Source organism: Malania oleifera, chromosome 4 (genome assembly GCF_029873635.1).
Source record: "Malania oleifera isolate guangnan ecotype guangnan chromosome 4, ASM2987363v1, whole genome shotgun sequence".
Lineage (NCBI taxonomy): Eukaryota > Viridiplantae > Streptophyta > Magnoliopsida > Santalales > Ximeniaceae > Malania > Malania oleifera.
Window position 1 is genome coordinate 115,005,342 of NC_080420.1, and position 19,436 is coordinate 115,024,777.

At 35.5% G+C, this 19,436-nt stretch overlaps 1 protein-coding gene across 1 annotated transcript in view; it reads left to right on the forward strand.

Moving 5' to 3' along the window:
* Window positions 1-19,436, forward strand: part of LOC131152683 (DNA polymerase zeta catalytic subunit) — a 94,872-nt gene that overhangs the window by 16,941 nt on the left and 58,495 nt on the right. Inside the window, exons 6-11 of the mRNA XM_058104484.1 lie at window positions 10,990-11,032; window positions 11,672-11,740; window positions 12,122-12,352; window positions 12,457-12,628; window positions 12,721-12,812; window positions 12,899-13,321. Of these exons, the coding sequence (XP_057960467.1) occupies window positions 10,990-11,032; window positions 11,672-11,740; window positions 12,122-12,352; window positions 12,457-12,628; window positions 12,721-12,812; window positions 12,899-13,321 (1,030 nt within the window). The remainder of the gene's footprint in view (window positions 1-10,989; window positions 11,033-11,671; window positions 11,741-12,121; window positions 12,353-12,456; window positions 12,629-12,720; window positions 12,813-12,898; window positions 13,322-19,436) is intronic.

Genomic DNA, 19,436 nt, shown 5'->3' on the forward strand with positions numbered 1-19,436 from the left:
GATTAGGGGATGCTTGTCTAATGCTTCTCTTTTCAGTCACCATCAATGGAGAACCCAAGTCATGGTTTACGGCTTTAGGGGTGTTGGGAACGGGATGCACTCTCTCTCTTTCTCATGGTCAATATTTTGCACATATTGGCAGATAAGGTGGTGGATATGGGTTTGGTAAGAGTGATTGGAGTGAGGAGTGGTGAGGTTAGTGGGGTCTCATCTTTGGATGTGATTTTTCTCTTAGAAGATCATGAGGAGTATTTTTGGAATGTTCTATTGTACAACTTTATGAGAGGGTTTTGGGCTCGAAAAATAAATTTGGGTAAGAGTGGGATGGGTGGTATTAGTTTGAGTTAAACTTGATCCTTGAATTTTACCTCCTTAGCTGGGTGCGGTATTTTAGAGTGGCCTTAAACTTATATGGGGGTTTCTTTGGTGAGTGATCCTAGGTCTATTGGTTTTTGGTCTCCTATGATGAGAAGGTGTTCCTTCGAGTCCTTGAGGGGTGTATTCACAACTTCATTTTCTTTCCCAAATTTTTTCTTGGGAATAGGTCTCATATTCATTTTTGGAAAGATATTTGGTTAGGTTATTTTCTCCTTTTCATTTCTTTTCCTTGTCTTTATCATGTATCCTCATTGCATAATGGGGTTATTCTCCTCTTTTTTGATCATTAATGGAGATAGCTTTTTTGGATTTTTTTTTTTTTTGGGTAGATTTTTTAATGATACAAAGGTAGAGGCGCTCTCAGCCTTGTTGTGGACTCTTCATTCTGTGGGTATTTTTCTAGTTATTTTCTTCGATCAGTTGATGCAGAAAAACATGCCCTTTGAGCTTCATGGTAGTATTTGGAAGGCCAAAATCCCTTGAAGTGAGAACTTTTATTTGATTGGTTATTCTTAATGGAGTTAACACTAACAATCTGTTGCAGAGTAGGAGGGTTTCTAAGGCTTTATCTCCGAATGTGTGTTCTCTATATTTTGATGGTCATTATCTTTGCTGTTCTCTTTCTTCACTGTTCTTTTTCATGGAGGGTGGAATAAGATTTGTGGTAGGGTGGAATAAGATTTGTGGTATCTTTGGGGGAGTTGGGTTTGTCCACATATGGTGAAGGAATTGTCGGCTACTTGCTTTATGGGGTTTGGTACGAGTAGGGATGGTTTAAATTTGTGGGGTATTTTGTTGCGGAGGAATGCACATATTGTTATGGGGAAGAAGATGTCCTGAATTTTGATTTGGGATAGGAGTATAGGATTCAGTATTTGGCCTTGTCATGGGCTTTTGTAGCAGGATGCTTGAAGGGGGTACCTTTTTTGGATTTAGAACATGACTGTAGGACTGGAAGGCTCTGTAAAATACTTCTAATTTTTCCTCTTTTGTTGTTTTTCTTTCTTGAGAGGACTTCTTACGCTCCTTTTTGTTTATTCTTTCATCTTTAATGACATTTCTTCCTTTTTTATCAACAAAATATCCTAGTGGGAATTCACTAGTATTTTGGAATTAACTTGTTGCAAGTTCTGTGAATCTTTTGTGTAGCTATCCTTGATTACTATATATGTGTTTTGATTAATGTACAATAGACTTATGAGAAGTATTCAATGGCTTTAAAACATCGTTTTTATGTATCAGTCATTTAACATTTGAGAAAATGGTGATTTTAACTGAAAATTTCAGTTTATAACTGCTTTTTTTGGTTCATTTAATGGTTATTTAGTAGGCTTCTTCTGATATCAAATAATTTGACATTTGTTATGTGGAAGATGTGTCTAAGCTTATGACTTTGTTTATGATTAAGAAATCTGGTTTATTGTTCATTTAAATGATGTTAGGCATTTTGTAAGAGCTCTAAAAGAGGCTGTTAAAGCTTGATATACATTGTTGGACACAACCTAACAGGCTAAGCCTTTAGGTAAAGTGGTAATCTAACATGGTATTAGAGCTGGTTACTTGAAGATCCTGGGTTTGAGTCTTGTTGCCCGCATTTACTGTGTGGTATTTAAAAGAATTATTGTATTCCCTGTAATGGGTGTTATTTCTCATGTGTTTATCTTTCCATGTGTTATCAGGTTGCACATGCGGGGGAGTGTTAAAGCCTGATGTACTTTGTTGGCCCCCAACCTAATAGCTTAAGCTTTTTGGTAGAGGGGTAATCTAATAGATGCAAAAGGGTATACATATATTTGAGTATATATATATTTGAGTATATATATATATTTAACATTTTTAAATTGTTGCTTTTATTTTTTTTCCTAATGGATATTTTTTTTGGGTGATTGGTGTTTACGGTAGTTAGATGTCATCGAAATTGAAAGATTATTAATAAATCAATGGAATTTTAACTCAAAAAATTTGATTAATGCCCTGGAATAGGGACAAAGTCCCCCATTCAAGTGATATGAGAACTGTAAACATCGATGATCCAAAATACAAAAAGAGAGAGAAAGTAGGAGATACAATGGAAGAGATACAATTGCTGCACACAAGGGGCAAGTGTAGTTACTACATTGAATACAATTAGACCTAATTAAATAAACCTAACTCTAATAATGATACAAAGACTAAAGTTCCCCTACTTATACATATATATATATATTATCTAACATCCCCCCTCAAACTCACGATGGCGCACCAAGAAGCATTGAGAGTTTGTTGAGTAGAAACTGGAAACGACTAATAGTGTGAAACTTTGTGAAGAAGTTAGCCAACTGCATGGTAGAGAAAATGAATGGGAGAGAGATGGTGCCAAGGCGAAGATGATGATGTGTGAGATGACAATCAATTTCAATATGCTTTGTGCGTTTGTGAAAGACAAAGTTATTAGCAATCTGAATAGCATTGGTGTTGTCACAATACATAGGAGTGGATTCAGCAAAGTTCAGCAAGTAAGACACCCATGTCAACAAGTAACCAGCGCAACCAAAGTTTTTCAGCAATAGTTGAAGCCATGGCACAATACCCAACTTCAGTAGAAGAACGAGAAGCTACAGATTGCTTCTTGCTTTTCCAAGAAATGAGAGTCACCAAGAAAAATACAGAAACCAGTTGTGGACTTGCGGTCTATAGGATCTCCAACCCAATCAAAATCAAAATAAGCATGAAGTTCTAAAGTAGATGTAGAAGGGTGTAATATACTCTGAAACAATGTTCCTCTGATATAACGTAAGATACGGAGAATAGCAGCCCAATGGATCGTAGTGGGAGAGGAGACAAACTGACTCACAATATGAACTGCATATGTAATATCAGATTGCGTGATGGAGAGATAAATCAAACCGCCAACAATAGTATGGTATATAGTTGGATTCGCCAATGGAACCCCATCAGAAGAGGTATAATGAACATTGAGTTCAAGAGGAGTTTCTACAGTTCGAGTATTAGTAAGATGAACTTTTTGAATGACATCTGTTGCATATTTAGACTGAGAGAGGAGATAACCTTTAGGAGAATAGGCTACCTCAATCCCAAGAAAGTATCTCAGGGGTCCCAAGTCTTTCATTTTAAAGTGGTAGTGCAACTCTAATTTCAACTTTGCGATCCCATCTGTATCATCATTAGTTAAAATCATATCATCTACATAAAGAAGGAGAATAATAAGCCCAACATGTGTAGAACGAGTAAACAAGGCAGAATCATTCACTTGGGCGGAAGCCAAAAGAACAAAACACTTCAAAGAACTTCTTAAACCAAGCCTTGAGAGCTTGTTTAAGACCATACAAAGATTTTCTCAATCTACAGACCTCCCCTGGATGATGAGGAACACCAGTGGGTGGAGACATAAACTTCCTCTTTGAGATCCCAGTTTAGGAAGACATTCTTTACATCTAACCGTGAGAGGTTCCACTGGTTAATGGAAGCTACTGCAATCAAAGTTCATACAAATGTCATTTTAGCAACTGGTGCAAATGTCTCTTCATAATCAAAGCCAACTTTTTGAGTACACCCTTTTGCAACCAAACGGGCCTTATATATTTCAATAGAACCATCAGACTTAGTTTTGATCTTGTAGACCCAGCGACATCCTACAACCGTTTTACCAAGAGGAAGAGGTACCAACTCCTACGTGTTGGTCTTATACAAAGCAGCAAGTTCTTTATTCATAGCTTGTTGCCAAAGAGGGTCAAGAGCTGCCTCCTTATAGGAAGCAGACTCACAATGGGATTGAAAAGAAACTAAAAAAGTAGCAAAATTAGAAAAATAACAAGAATTAGACATAAGAACATATGAATCAAGATGAGAAGGGGGCTTACGAAGTCGCGTTGGATAACGAGAAGATGCAGGGTCCGCATGATCGGAAGATGAAGAGGAGTCCGCCAAGGAGGATGGGGGATTTGTACTTGCAGAAGAAAATGAAGGACGAGTAGAAGAAATGGGAACAACTAGGGAAGATTCTGAATTAATATCACAAGTAAATGGATCAGTATTTACAAGGTCAGACTTATTTAAGATGCTAGAACTTGTTGGAATAGAGAAGAAAGGAACGTGTTCAAGAAAGGTGACGTGACGAGAAACATAAAGTTTTTGTGTTTGCGGATCATAACAACGATATCCTTTTTTTCCATCACCATAACCAAGAAACATGCACATAGAGGATCGTGCAGACAAGTTAGAACGCTTAGTATGAGGACGAAGGATAAAGCATGTGCAACCAAAAACTCTCAAATGAAAATACTCTGGAGCCTTGCCATGCAATTTTTCATAAGGAGAGACTTGTAGAGTAAAAGCAGTAGGAATTCTATTTATCAAATATGTGGCAGTGAGAACTGCTTCTCGCTAGAAAACTTTGGAAACATTACCAGAAAGGAGAAGGGATCGAGCTGTCTAAATGATATGTCTATGTTTTCTTTCAGCCACACCATTTTGCTCAGGAGTGTTAGTGCATGATGGTTGATGTGTGGTGCCATCAGAGGTGAGTAGGGTGAAAACTCAGTAGAATTATATTCCCCTCCCAAATTGTACCTGAAACACTTTATGACAGCTGAATGTTGAGTTTAAACCAAAGCACGAAACATTTTATAGATGCTAATGAAATCAGAATGTTTTTTCATAAGATATATCCAAGAAAAACAAGTATAATCATCAATGAAAGAAACATAATATCGGGACCCTCCCTTTGAGGTAGTAGGAGCTAGTCCCAAAACATCAGAATGAATTAGATCAAAGGGTGCAAGAGACACTGATGTACTTTTATTAAAGGGCAAAACAGAGAATTTTGCAAGCTTACAACCACTACAATCAGAAAGGTCATGAGAAGATACATTTTCTAATACTCCTGTGGAAGCCAAAAATCTCAGTCGAAAACTAGAAACATGTCCAAGGCGTGAATGCCATAAATAAAAATTAGAATAATTTGAATTCCAACAAAATGAAGACAAGTCAATACTAAAACCAGCAAATTCTTTGACCCAAAGCTCTTCTAACATATACAATCCCCCTTTCCTACGGCTTGTCCCAATCAACTTCTTGGAATGCAGATCTTGCACAAAACATGAGGTTGGAATAAAGTAAACACAGTATCCAGAATCACATAGTTGACTAATAGAAATCAAATTCAATGAAAGTTGAGGAATACAATAAACATTAGAAACACACAAACTAGATGAAATGATGGAACCAATACCTACCAATGGCATTGGTGTACCATTGGCAGCTAGTACAGATGAAGGTGTCAAGGTAGAAGATACTAATGTAAATATAGAGATGTCATTAAACATATGATGAGTAGAACCTAAATCAAATATCCAAGTGGACGGAGATATACCTGTAGTGGATGAGGAGGACAAACCTATGGAGGGAGAAACAGATAAGGCATTAGGCTTTGATGTAGAAAGAAACTTCTGCAACTGCTCTTCAATAATAGATAGTGTAGGCACAGTGGGAGACAACTCTTCTGATGATGTAGTGGCTGCAATATGATAATGCCTAGGCTTCGAAGCTTGTTGTTGTCCTTTATGTAACAATAAGGGACATTGAACTTTCCAAAGACCCTTTTGCTTGCAAAAATTGAAAGAAACGTTGTAATCCCAAGAAGGGGGGGGGGGGGGTGAATTGGGTATTTTAAAATTCTTTGTGTGGAAACTTAATTAATTTTAAAACTTATTTTCCACGTGCTCTAAATATTACAGAAATTTATTCAACGAACAACTATACCAATCAACAATCCTAAATATGAAATCAAATCCCAAGATTAACAATATTCTCAGAGGACTAATATTAACAACAATATGTTTAACTACATAAATATTTATGCTAGTAATTAATAATGAATCAAACTATTCCAAGCAATCCTAGCAGACTAATTTAAATATGAATTTGTAGCTATAGCAGCATTTGAACACAATAGATATTTAGATCATTCAAGACATCCACAAATCAAACTAAACATTCATACCACTCCCAAACCAAAAGATATCATTCACAGTAGATGAATATCAATATATAAGTGCAAGAAAGTAAAGAGGTAAGGGATAAGAATGACACCGAGATTTTTTATAAGGTTTGGCAACGTGCCTATGTCCTTGCCTCAAACAACCTGCTGTGAGGATATTACTAACTCTCTCCATTCAATAGGTGGAGCACCTCTCTCCTTCCAATAGGTGGAGCACCTCTCTCAGTTCAGTAGGTGGAGCACCTCTTAAGCAAAAACACCCTCTTGCTTGTCTCCGATTCATACCAGAATCGTTTGTTTACAAATAACAGCAGCAGATTTTTCGTACAATAATGAAACTCTCACAAAGAGCGAATTTGTACAAGTTAAAATCACTAGGATACTCTCAATATAAATTTGCTATGAAGCTCAAGAGATTTTCTAGGTTTTTGGGATTGAAAGATAAGAAATCAAAGAGCAAAAACCAGAAAATACTTTGTAGCGATGAAGAACGGCGCACAACAGCTATTGGAAGATAAATCAATGTGTTCTTGTGTGATAAGGTTTTCCTAACACGTTTAGAGTTAGCCTTAAATAACTGGGTTTGAATTCTGACCGTTTGCCCAAATTTTGGTAACAATATATTTTGAAAATGAAAAGAAATAGCATTGTTCTCAAAGTAAATCGCGTACTTCGGTTGACTAAACTGGTACTTCAGTCGCCCGAACTAATTAAAATTATGAATTTCAAAACAGGCAGTAGCCTTTCAGTCGACTAAACTTCAGCTTCAGTCGCCTGAACCTGTTCGGTCGGCTGAACTTTTAGTTCGGTCGCCTAAACCAACATTGTTTGTACTTTATCAATGGCAGTACGCATTCGGTCGACTGAACCATGTGTCTAGTCGCCCGAACTCACTTATGCCAGATCAGATTGTTCTGAAATTCAATGTTCTTTTGATTTTTGATCCCAAAACTCATTTGTATTCATTTGAAAAGATATTTGGACTTTGAAAAAAATTATTTTCAAGTTGTTAAAATAGGTCTCTAAGTCCAATTGTTTATCCTAAGAGCTTCATAAACAAACTTAAATTTGAGAAGTACTTACATGAGACTTCTATTACATTAAACATGAAATAAAATCTAAGTCTTCATGTCTTGAAGCTTGATCATCATCCAAGCTTTAGCCAATCTTCATTTTGCTTGTTTTCTTCATGGCTTTTAAAATTAAATGTGGTCCGTTGTGCTTGGAAGATATAATACCTGTAAATTCACTTGAAAGCACAATTAGATTCCTTAGTTTGTCATTATCAAAACGAGATTAAGCCTTGTTAGGCCAACAAAAATTACACTCATCAATGGCAACTTTTTGACGTCGATTTGGGTCATTGGAAGATTGCTTAGATGAGACAGCCAAAGCAGTCTGAGTAGACACTGGGAGGAGACCTTTACCCACATGTGACTTGAGACGCACTTTCTCTGCCATTAGTTTACTAACAACTGAATCAATAGAGGGAAGAGGGCTTTGATGAAGGATAGAACCACGAAGTGCCTCAAATTCATTTCGAAGTGCCATAAAAAACTAAACAAGTCATTGTTCCTCTCTATAAGTGCAGTAAGACTTATTCACACTAAGATCTGTAGGTTCAGTTAGTGCCAATTCATCCCAAAAACTAGTCATAAAAGTGTAAAATTGCTGAATATTTTGATCTCCATGCTTTGCTGCTCTAATATCCATCTCTAACTGATATTGTTTAGCAAAATTGGATTGCATTACAATTTTGTTAAATAATCCCAAACTTGCTTAGCTGTAGAAAATTTAGCTAGTTACATACCAATGGACTGATTAACAAATTTATTGATCGGGTAATAATTTTGAATTATTCACCTCGCAAACGGTTAACAATTCTACATAATTCTCTTTCTTGCTATAAGAGGGCATAGAGCCATAAACACATTACCATAAACATATCCCCACAAGTTTTTCCAATATAAAATTCTTCATAACATATGCCCAATATGAATAATTATTTCCATTCAATTTAGCACTAATGGCTTGGATAGAATCATTGCTTTCACCAACCATCTTTAAATGCAAAGAAATTAATTGTAGAGATCCAATTAACAAATGAAATCAAGATGTTGCAGAATAAATATTATCCAAAAAAAAACTATCAACACAATTTTCAGAAACCACTGATTTTCTCAAAATCTCCAATGAATCCAGGTAACAAACTGCCAAATTCCGCATAGTTACCGCTTACAGTATGTGCTCTTGCTTCTCACTGCTATTCTCAATGAACGGCAAGTTGTTGAATTTTTTTTTTTTTTTTTAAATCTCAAAAAAAACTGCAATCAATAAATAGATTCGAGAAGAGTAATAATTTCAGAAGTTGAACAACACAGTACCCAGATTCAATTCCAAATCTGTCGATGGTGGATGGAGCGAGAGACCTAGCGAGCCGCCACTGCTGTGAGGAAGACAGCGATGAAGAAGAAAGCTGGCAATAATTTCAGAAGTTGAACAACACAGTACCCAGATTCAATTCCAAATCCTTCATGATACAATTGCCAGATTCAATTCCAAATCCGTCGACAGTGGATGGAATGAGAGACGGAGCGAGCTGCCACTGTAGCGAGGAAGACAGCCATGAAGAAGAAATCCGGCGACCAAAACGTCGACGGTGGATGGAGTGAGAGACAAAGCGAGCCGCTACTGTTGCAAGTCCAACTGTGCTGCGTGCTGGAGTGCGGCAGCTCTTGGATGAGGTTGCTGCAAGCGACTAGGGTTCCACGACGTGGGAACCGCGGCGGACGACGAGGACGGCGAGGGGGAAGGGATTAGGATCGTTTATGCTTTGATACCATATAAACCTTGATGATCCAAAATACAAAAAAGAGAGAGAAAGGAGGAGATACAATGGAAGAGATACAATTGCTGCACACAAGGGGCAAGCCTAGTTATTACATTGAATACAATTAGAGCTAATTAAATAAACCTAACCCTGGTAATGATACAAAGATTAAAGTGCCCCTACTTATATATATATATAATATTGTCTAACAAGAACCAATGTGAAGGCATATATATACACACAGAGACAGATATGCATACACACACACACACACAGTTTTTTGGGTTCAAACAATCTTTTTTATTTTTTTAATAAATTTCGCAAAAGAAGAAGTATATTAATAGAGAAAGAATATATGATACAGTAGAATAGCAGATCCTCCAAAAAAAAAGGAAGAACAGAAAAACAGAAGTAGACAAATAAAGAAATTAATACAAAACAAAAGATCAATCACCCTGGACATCTTCAAGACATAATCCCTTGAAACAACCCGCAGCAACAGCTTATAAAGAAGCAAAGTAGAGAATCTTATCCCAAATGAAAACCTAAAAAGCCTTTTTCCTCTTGTGCGATTGTTCCTTTCCATCCAAATACCCCGGAACACAGCAAACAAACCACATCTCCTTGGAGCAGCCTTGTCTTTGCTCCTTCTGAACCCCAAAAAAGAAATGGCCAGCATATACTACCGGACCTCACAGACTCTGGACAAACCCAACTTTCACCAATAAAACCAAGTAACTTGTTCCAAATCCTCTGAAGGAAAGAGCAATGCAAAAACAAATGAGAGACAGATTCAGAACTATCATAACAAATAATACACGTGTCCGGAGATGTTGTCTTAGAAGGCCTCCTATTCTGCAACAGATTGTTAGTGTTAACTCTATTAAGAACAGCCAACCAAACAAAAGCTTAATTTTAGACTTTTGCTTTCCATATCATATGAAAGAAAGAAAAATATATATTCTATTGGGTCGAAAGAACTCAAAGAAACAGCCTCTGCTTCTTCACAAGCTCCTCCACCTCTCTATCGTTTTCAAAGATTTACGGATTCAAAATGTTAACTTATTATCAAATAATAGAGCAATTATCAAATATTAATTATATTAATTTTCCTTTTTGTCTAAATTGTGGTTGAGCTTATATTTTTTCTATTTATTTTTATTTTTTATTTTTTGAAGAAGTGTGGATCATTGATATGTTTAGTCAATGCTAAACCTGTCATGAAATCTTTTGTTTTTGTGACCTTCTAAGTTCTTCGTTAAGCCTTTTTTCCGTTCACCCTTCTTTTGCTCAATGGTGCTGACTGCATGGTTTTTCAATAGACAATGTCAGTCATTATAATGGTAAGTTTTTATGATAAGTCTTGCATATGTGGACCAAAATTTGTCTGAGCACTTCTTCCCATCTGCCCGTCCAAATTTTACTGAACTGCTCAACACACACAGACACACATAAAATTTAGGAGATTTAGTTATAGTATATTATGTATACCATATGCCATGTAGCCATAGGTTTCTTGGAATCTTTAATTGCTTTCTCCTTTTATCATTTGACTGTCAAATGATGGTTTGGGCATCTATGTAAAGATTGTTTGAATATGTCACTTGAAATTGTTGTTGGACATGCTCATCCTATACTCATGATTTAAATTTCTTTTTATTTTTCTAGCTATTGACTATACGTCGGTCATTAATGTTTGAATATTACCTAGCTTTTGTTGTTTTATTTTTTTATTATTTTGGAAGCAAAAAGTATGAAGATAACTCCTTGACAGAAATCTTAGCTATTACCCACATGATGTTTCTCGTGCGGCCAATCTTCTTTTGGTAAACTCTTGAACTTTCAATTGATGCCTGTTGTTTAATATTTGGGCTGTCTGATGGAATAGTCAACACACCATTCTTTACTCAATTTGGTCTGATTGGATCAAGGATTTTGTTTAGGAAAAGGAAAGGAAAGGAAAAATAAGGGAAAAAAAAAAACTCATTTTCTGTTGCATTTAATCTCTATATCAAATACTATTAAAAATTAAAATTTGTTCTAAAAATTAAGAAAAATAAAGTGTTAATAATGTATTAAATCAATTTTTTTTTTCATTGCTTTGGTATGTTTTTATTTTCTTTCTCACTTTGATTGACAACCAAACATGAAAAAGCAGATTCATTTGTATTTTCCTTTGGTTTTCCCGATATTTTCCAAGTTCCAAACTGACCCTTATTAACAAAGGAAAATTGTTTTACACTTGCATGACAAAGTGGCTATTTTGTAGACGACAAAAAATAGTTTTTATATCTATGTTTTTCATTTTACATACTTAAATATTTTATCCATTTTCCCCTGTAAAGAGAGTCATGCTCTTTTCATTCTTAGTCATCTGCATTATGTGCAAACTCTCATGGTTTTCATTTTACAGATTTGAACAATTTGCACTTCCCAGCATAGTTGATGAAAATTTTGTTTTGCAGGGAGGTGCAGTTATGAATAAAGGCTTACAGCCACATGAATCACACATTCCATTTCTTCTTCAGTTCTTGGTAAATAAATTTGACAATTCTTGTTTTGCCTTGTGATGTTTAACATCCATTTAAAATGTAAAAGTGTATAAGTTCATCATCTTGATCTGTGAACGACCTTTAGAGGACATTGCAATCGTCATCACGTACGATGTTGAAAACTTGAAATTTTAAAAAGTAGCTCCTATGAAATTTCAATTAGTTGCTGGGATGGTTTATTTTGTTTCTTGACCTATTCTAGGTCATGCATTTGCACTTTTAAATACATTGTAAAACATGTCATGTCTGTCAGTAATACCAATGGGATGTCCAGCCTCACTTTTCTTGTTCCATTTCTTTTATTTATTTGTATTCCTTTAATGTTGTCTTGATCTGTCTTTCTTGTGTTCCAAAACATGTTAGATTGATTACAACTTGTATGGGATGGGTCACCTACACGTGTCAAAAATGAAGTTCCGTCATCCAGTTCCAGACCTTTTTTCCCCAAGGAAGGCTAATTTGAGTGGCAAGCATGGTCAGGAAACCATTCACTCCACTCCAGTTCCAGATCTTTTTTCCCCAAGGAAGGCTAATTTGAGTGGCAAGCGTGCTCAGGAAACCATTCACTCCACTTCCATGGTTACTAGTTTTCAGGTTATCTTATCTTTTTCTGATCCATGATCTTTAAATGTCCCTCCAGTGCTTGGAATGTTACAATAATTATATATATAATGGCATTTTTGGTCTCTTTTTATTAGGCAGATCCAAGTGGGGGTTCTTTTTTAGGTTCACCAGTTTGGATATCTTCCACAATTCCTGATGGTTGGTTGTGGCAATGTACTGTTGAGCTTGATGTTTCACCTGATCCAGGCATTCACCTTGTTAAACGACAAAGCAGTTGTGAGCTTGAGGGAGATGCTGCTGTAGATGGTTGGTTTGGCATCAGTGTTCTGTCAGATGTTTTTGCTTCCTTTCTTCAGGATTTTATAGCTAAAAGCAGCTACCTTTTTGTGTTGTTCCAGAGATTCTTAACCAGCAGTTTAAAATGTATTCGTCCCTTTCACAAACTCATTCGAGCGTGAATATGGTTCAGTCACTCATACCTATTTGGGAGGTTTATATGCTTTTTTATAAGACTTGTCAATTATGATTTAGACCTCTTGGAAATACATTTTATTAGCTTTTCTTTTCTTGTCTTAGGAGGAGTATGAAAGAACTGGGGTGCATGAGACAGCAATTCCTCCTGATCCTGGGAAACCAAATCCAGAAGATGTTTTGAAAATTCTTTTGCATGGGCTAGAATTGGAGAACAAACTTGTAGAATTGGGTGGGGAAGCAGAGATCTCTTCTGGTTCATTTGAGAAAGATAGCAGGTCTCCACTGTCAATAGGATCTTCAGCTGATAAGGGAAGTTTGATTGAACAAGAAGATAGTAAAACTAGCATTAAAGATGGAGAATCTTTGTCTAATGTGAAAAATATTCTTGAATCTGTACTATCACAAGGTGTTCTTAGTGAAGAGGACCATATTGCAGCACCAAGTGAGGAGGAAGATGTATATCCAAAAACATTGTCATTTGATGAGCTGCCACCGTCTGATGGGATTGGAACATTGGGTTTGAAGGTAATATGCTCTTTTTCTCATTTTTTTTTTTTTATGAAAACAATGATTTATTAATAAAAGGAAGAATATACAAAACAGAGGACCAGAAATCTGCCCTAAAAAGATCTTAAAAAAATAAAATACTACAATGAAGCAAAGCAGTAGAATAAAGAAGATGTCCAATCTCTCTGAATATGATTCAATAAAACTTCTGCAAAAGCACTGGTTACTGACGTATAAAGAGAGGCATAGAAAACCACCTCCTATATCCCTGAAGATTCTCAAATTCCTCTCTAACCAAATGCACTGCACTGTGGCCATTAAAGCACCCATAAAATCCTACTGTCTTTTCTTCTGTCAAAACTCCAAATCTAAGGAGAAACAGCTCCTCCACAGTACTGATGAGGCACTGATTCCAAAAGTTGAGGTTGATTGAAAGATTGGAAGATAGAGCCTAATTAATGTGGGAAGTAGTGAGGAGTAGTAACAAACTAATGCTGTATATATTTTTCTATTTCTCCCGTAAGACTTTGTCATCCTACAAAATGACTGCAAGTTCACCATATATATATTCCTCTATATTTTGATTAAACTGAGGTTTTCTATGAGCTTTTAATGATTCGTGTCACCAAATTACGGGAAAATTGAGCAGCCTGTACTAAGATAACTATTTGAAATGTATGTCATAAAATTTCCCTCGTAGTGTATGCACTTGTCAACTACAAAATGTCTTTTCATGTAATTTAAGGTAAACAGTTTCATCAATGAGCTCTTTTTTGTCCATTATTAGAACGGAAAATGAGTTTCTACGTCCTTAGTGGATGTGATCTTCATTCTTTTTTCAAATTTGGTGTATGAATGAGATGAAGTATTTATTAGTGGATCCTTAAGGTTGCTCTTTTGCAACCTGCTCACCATGGAACCAAGGTCCTAATTTTCAATTTTGACTCAAATTTTGAAGCTCCAAAAGTACATAAATTTCAACAGAAATTTCGATTTTGATTTGAAAAAAGAATGGAAATCAGTAGTATAGCATGGAATTCTTTTAGGAAACTCTAGAAATGGTTAATAGACATAATAATATAAGTTTTAGGACTACTATATTACAAGTTAAATACATCTATGTCTATGATGTGGAAAAGTTGAAATATAATATGTATATCAAACATATCTGTAAGGTAATGTGCATTAAACATATTCAGTTAATGCAAATAAAATTCATAAATCATTTAAATATTATTATTATACAAATATTTATAATTTAGACATGAATGTTTAGATAAAATGTTTTTGTAAGTTTATTTTTTCATATAATTTTCAAAATCTCTCGTAAAAATCTTTTTGTTTCAATTAGAACAAAATAAATTAAGAGAGAAATTTCACTTCACTTCTATATCTCTCATTTGATTTCTAAGGAAATTTAATTCTATGGTTAAAATTTCTAAAAATTTTTTCTAAAATTCTTAGATTTTGATAAATTTCGGATGATTCATTGAAATTTTGACGGAAAATATGTAAAATGGAAATTGATTGCCATTTCGATTTTGAGGGTGATGGAGATTGGAATTTTCATGGAAATTTCAACAATTTCATGGAAATTTAAGACCATGCATGGGACAACCTCTCCACATGCAGGCAGCAGGAATAAAGTTCTCTACATCCAATTGCAGGTTTGTACTGATGAGAGCCTTGATGGTTATAGACCTTGGAAAGCCCTGTGAAGGTGGTGCTGAAGGCAGTGTTTCAAATGGAGAAGGAGAATAGGGTCTTGATGGTTTTACTACGGTTTTCATTTTGGGTTGTGTGATATAGTCAAGGATCATTTGATAAGGATTTCCAAGGAGCTGTATGTTAGTGGTGTGTTGGGTAGGAGTACTAATTCAATTTTTATCCCCTTTGTCCTTAAGAATGATATGTCCATGGTTTTAAAAAACAGATGCACCAGCTGGTACGACTGGGTTCAACCAGAAGTAGTCCCAAGTCTGGTCTGATCAAGCCTCCAAAGTGCAAACTGAAATTGACATGAATGGGTATTGACCTGATTGAACTGGTCACAACCAGACCGACCATGCTGGAACAGGGGGCTACTAATGGGTCAACCCAGCGCCTCAAAATAAATAAATAAGCAGGAAAGAGCAAGGGACCTCAACATGTTTTCAAAATGTGAGCTACCAACATAAAAGCTTTATTTTGTTGTCTATATCACCAAGGAAGTGATAGATACTGACAATCTACGCACTAAATTAAGTAAAATTTTAATCGAACCACACATTTTTCTACATCTTTCAAATTTCAAGAATATTTTAGTTGAAAAATGACTAGCTTTTATTGAAAATGTGTTAGTAATTTTTTTACTCTATTTGGCTAGTAGGTGATCATGACCAGCATTTTAATATTATCTTAGATTAGTTTAATCTTATTGTTATATAATACGTATTTATGTATATGTATGTATGTGCGTATGTATGGCTGAATTTGTACATAATGTCATGCAGACATCACCAATTTGACCCCTGGTTCTACCCACCTGTTTGAATGGTTTGGCCAGCCTAGTGCCTTTTTCTGGGTGGTTTAACATTGGTCCAGTTTTTAAGACTATGGATATATCTATTTAGGTAGCAAAAGTTCTATGTAATAGGCTGGGGGAGTTTTGGAGGATACACTTGCTTATTCTAAGAGTGCCTTCATTGAGCTTAAAATATTTGGATGCTGTTTTAGTGGGGAATGAAGTCGTGGAATTCTTTGGAAAGGTGGTGTGCTTAGACAGATATTGAGAAGGCGTATGAGTGAGTATGTTGGAAGCTTCTTGACAAGGGTCTGGGACTCTGGAGCATAAGGGTCTTAAGGGTTGGTGGATGAAGTTGATTTGTGGGTGTTTTTGATTGAAAACTTTTGCATTTACTGTCAATGGTTGACTGAATTTCATGTTAGAGCTCCAAGGGTATCTGACAAGGTGATCCGTTGCCTCATTTTATCTTCTTGCTGTTAATGTCTTGGGTAGGGAGATTGGTTGTGCAGAAACATAAAGTTTTATTTATTTATTTATTTTAAATGGGTATTAGTTTGAGGTTGGAGAATGTTTGTGTTTTTCATTTATAGGTTGCCCATGATGCCTTTTTTTTTTTTGTTTTTCTTGATGTCTGAGTTGGTCTTTCAAATAAGATTAAGTTGCTGCAAGAGTTTGAGAGGATTTCAGTGTTGTAAATTAATTTATCCAAGGGTGTATTGGCTGGTATTAACTTGTGTTGTCTGAGCTTTTAGTTTTGGCAGGGTGTCTGGTTGACAAGTGGCCTCTTACTTATTTAGGCATTCTTATGGGTTGATGGTTGCCTTTTTACTTATAAGTTGACATTGTTATCTTTCAAGCTTGCATATCTTTTTTTTTTTTTTTTCCCTAACATTTTTATGTTCATTTAAAATTCATGTGCAATGTTCTCAGCATTGAGAGTTGATGAGGGGATTCTGGTATGGGTTGGGTGATGTCAAGGGTGATCATCTTATCAATTAGGATAGGGTTTGTAGGCCCAACTGGAAGTGTGGTTTAGGACTAGGAAACTTAGTGTTAAGGACATTGTGTTAGTCTGTAGATGGTCATGATTCTTCGTTTGTAGTCTGTAGATGGTCATGATTCTTCCTTTGTAGTATGAGTCAATCTATCTCATGGAAAATCCATGAGAATGATTGGATGTTAAAGCGGGTATTAATAGTACCATGCGAGTGGTTGTGAGTTTCTAAATCTCATTTCTCATCTTTTTTTTTTTTTCATTTTTTTTTTTTCATTGGGTGAAGTTCAAAGTTGGTAATGTTATAGGATTAGTGGATGCTTCTATTATGGACATCCTTTATCTTTCTTCTAGTTGTCATGCTCCCATTTTCCTTCTAAGGGGAGTACTTTCTTGGAATTTCAATTTTAGGAAGGATTTGAATGAGAGAGAGATTCGTGATCTTGTCCTTTTGTTAGGATTTTTCATTCTTTCTGTCTTTTATTCTATTTTTTATTTGATTTTATTTTTCTAGTAGAGGGATAAGGGTTTGGGTGTTGGATGCTTTAGGAAATTTTGTAAATAGTTTTTAATCACTTGACTTGGGATCCTGATGGAGATCAATTCTCATTTAGCCCTCTTATTTAAAGGCTAAGCCCCCTCTTAAAGTTAAGACTTTTACTTTGTCTATGGTCCTTAATGGGATCAATGACAAGGATTCATTACACAGAAGAATAAAGCTTTAGCTCTAGATGTGTGTGCCTTGCCATAAGAGTGAGGAGTTTGAATGCTCGACTCTTTTTGCATTATTCATTCTGTTGGCATATCTGAAATAATCCATTAGGGGTGTTTGTTGAGTTAGGAAGCATTGATATTGATATACCCGGGTTCAACGATGTGGTGATCCTTAAAAAACCTATGGTGGAGTGCGGTTGGGGTATGTTAAGTTTAATTATTGAAAAGCTGGTATCTATACATAAAATTATTAGTATGTGTTCTTAAAGTCTTTTAAAAAGTGAAATGGTTATGACACTTAAAATTTTCTCTTGAAGAAAACATGTAAACTCCAACTAGATAAATTGTTTCTACATTGTTATCACATCATGATGTAACGAAATTATCATTTTGATGAGCAAAGTGATCAATCAACTAGCTCCCAGTTGCTTGGTCCAATCTTCTTTTAATGTTCAATTGCATTTTAGGCTTTATTTTTTTTTTTTAGATTCACCTTTTAAACCCATAAAAAACTTTAAAAATTTAATATTAGACCCCAGTTTCAATTTTTTAAAATAACGCTTCACACTTGTCCTACCCATTTTGTTCTTGTACCTACCATATGCATGCCCACTATGTAGCCGAAACTTACATATAGTTGAAATTTTAAAATAAATAATAAGATAATAAATACGCATCAGTATGTAGCAGGCTGTACCTGAGCCCTACTGTTACACACTACTTTACCCAGTACATGTACTTCATTTTTTTGGAGTATCCATGCTTTCTAGTTGGTGAGCAGTGGGTTTGCCCTTCTTTCCTAGAGGGCCTTCTTAAGAAGTTTAATGGTTCTGGCAGTGAAAAGCATAGGAAGTTTCTTAGGAATTGTGCTACTTTTACTATTTTATGGTGTATATGGTTTGAGCATAATGTTAGGGTTTTAAGGGGAAACATGGAGTTGGGGTGTTTTTCTAGCATCACCATGGTGATTGGCCAATGGTGTTTCCAAAAGGAGAGCCTATGGTGACGTGAAAATTGGATAGCTTTTTGCTTCATTAGTGTTTTCATGTGTTTTATTTTAGTTTTGATTGATTCAAGATGAATTCTTGATCTCCTTTCTGTACCTTTTTTTCCCTTTCTTATAAGATTCTTGTTCATTAGAAAGAAGAGTTAATGTTAAATGCTACTTAACTATTTTATAGTAACAAGGTATTAATAGTCTTGCCACAAAGTGTTGATGTTGGATGCTGTTTGATTGACACATCTTTCTGAATTGTTGCCTCTTCTTTTTCTTCTTCATACGTTGTAGGATGTCATTTTTTCCTGTTTTAAGATTTGTGTCTGCATGATAGGACAGGACAGTTGATTTTATCTCAATTGATGAATATCAATGCAATATAGTTTTAATAAAGAAAAACACAATTTATGGACATATAATTAATTGGGTGCAATTAAGTTTTTTGTTTAAGGCTAGCCTGTTCTGAAGGTCTTTTGATTTTTTAATTGAATCAATTAATTTTTTTAGCTAGGTGTTAGTTGAATAATTGAAAAATTGTTGGTTTAATCCCCATGATGATCCGTGGCTATTATGGATTTTCAATTTCTTATACAGCATCCCCGGTTCTATATCTCCTATGGTTGATGCTGGATTACCAATTATTCTAATTTAAAATATTAGGAGTTGAGCTCCACAACGCATCCCAAGCTATCCATAACTGTATCTCATGTGGTCTCTTGCATGTGAGGACTGAGGAGGTAAACAAATTGACTTGGACGGATGCATAAATACAAATAGAACAAGGTGCACTAGAACGAACATAATGGGGTAAAACACACATCACAAGGTTTGAACATTGCACCTCCTCAATGAGAGACCCTATGCCATGTTAGATTGCCAATTAAGTTAGTTGCTTTACCTGTTAGAAGTTGAGACCAACATT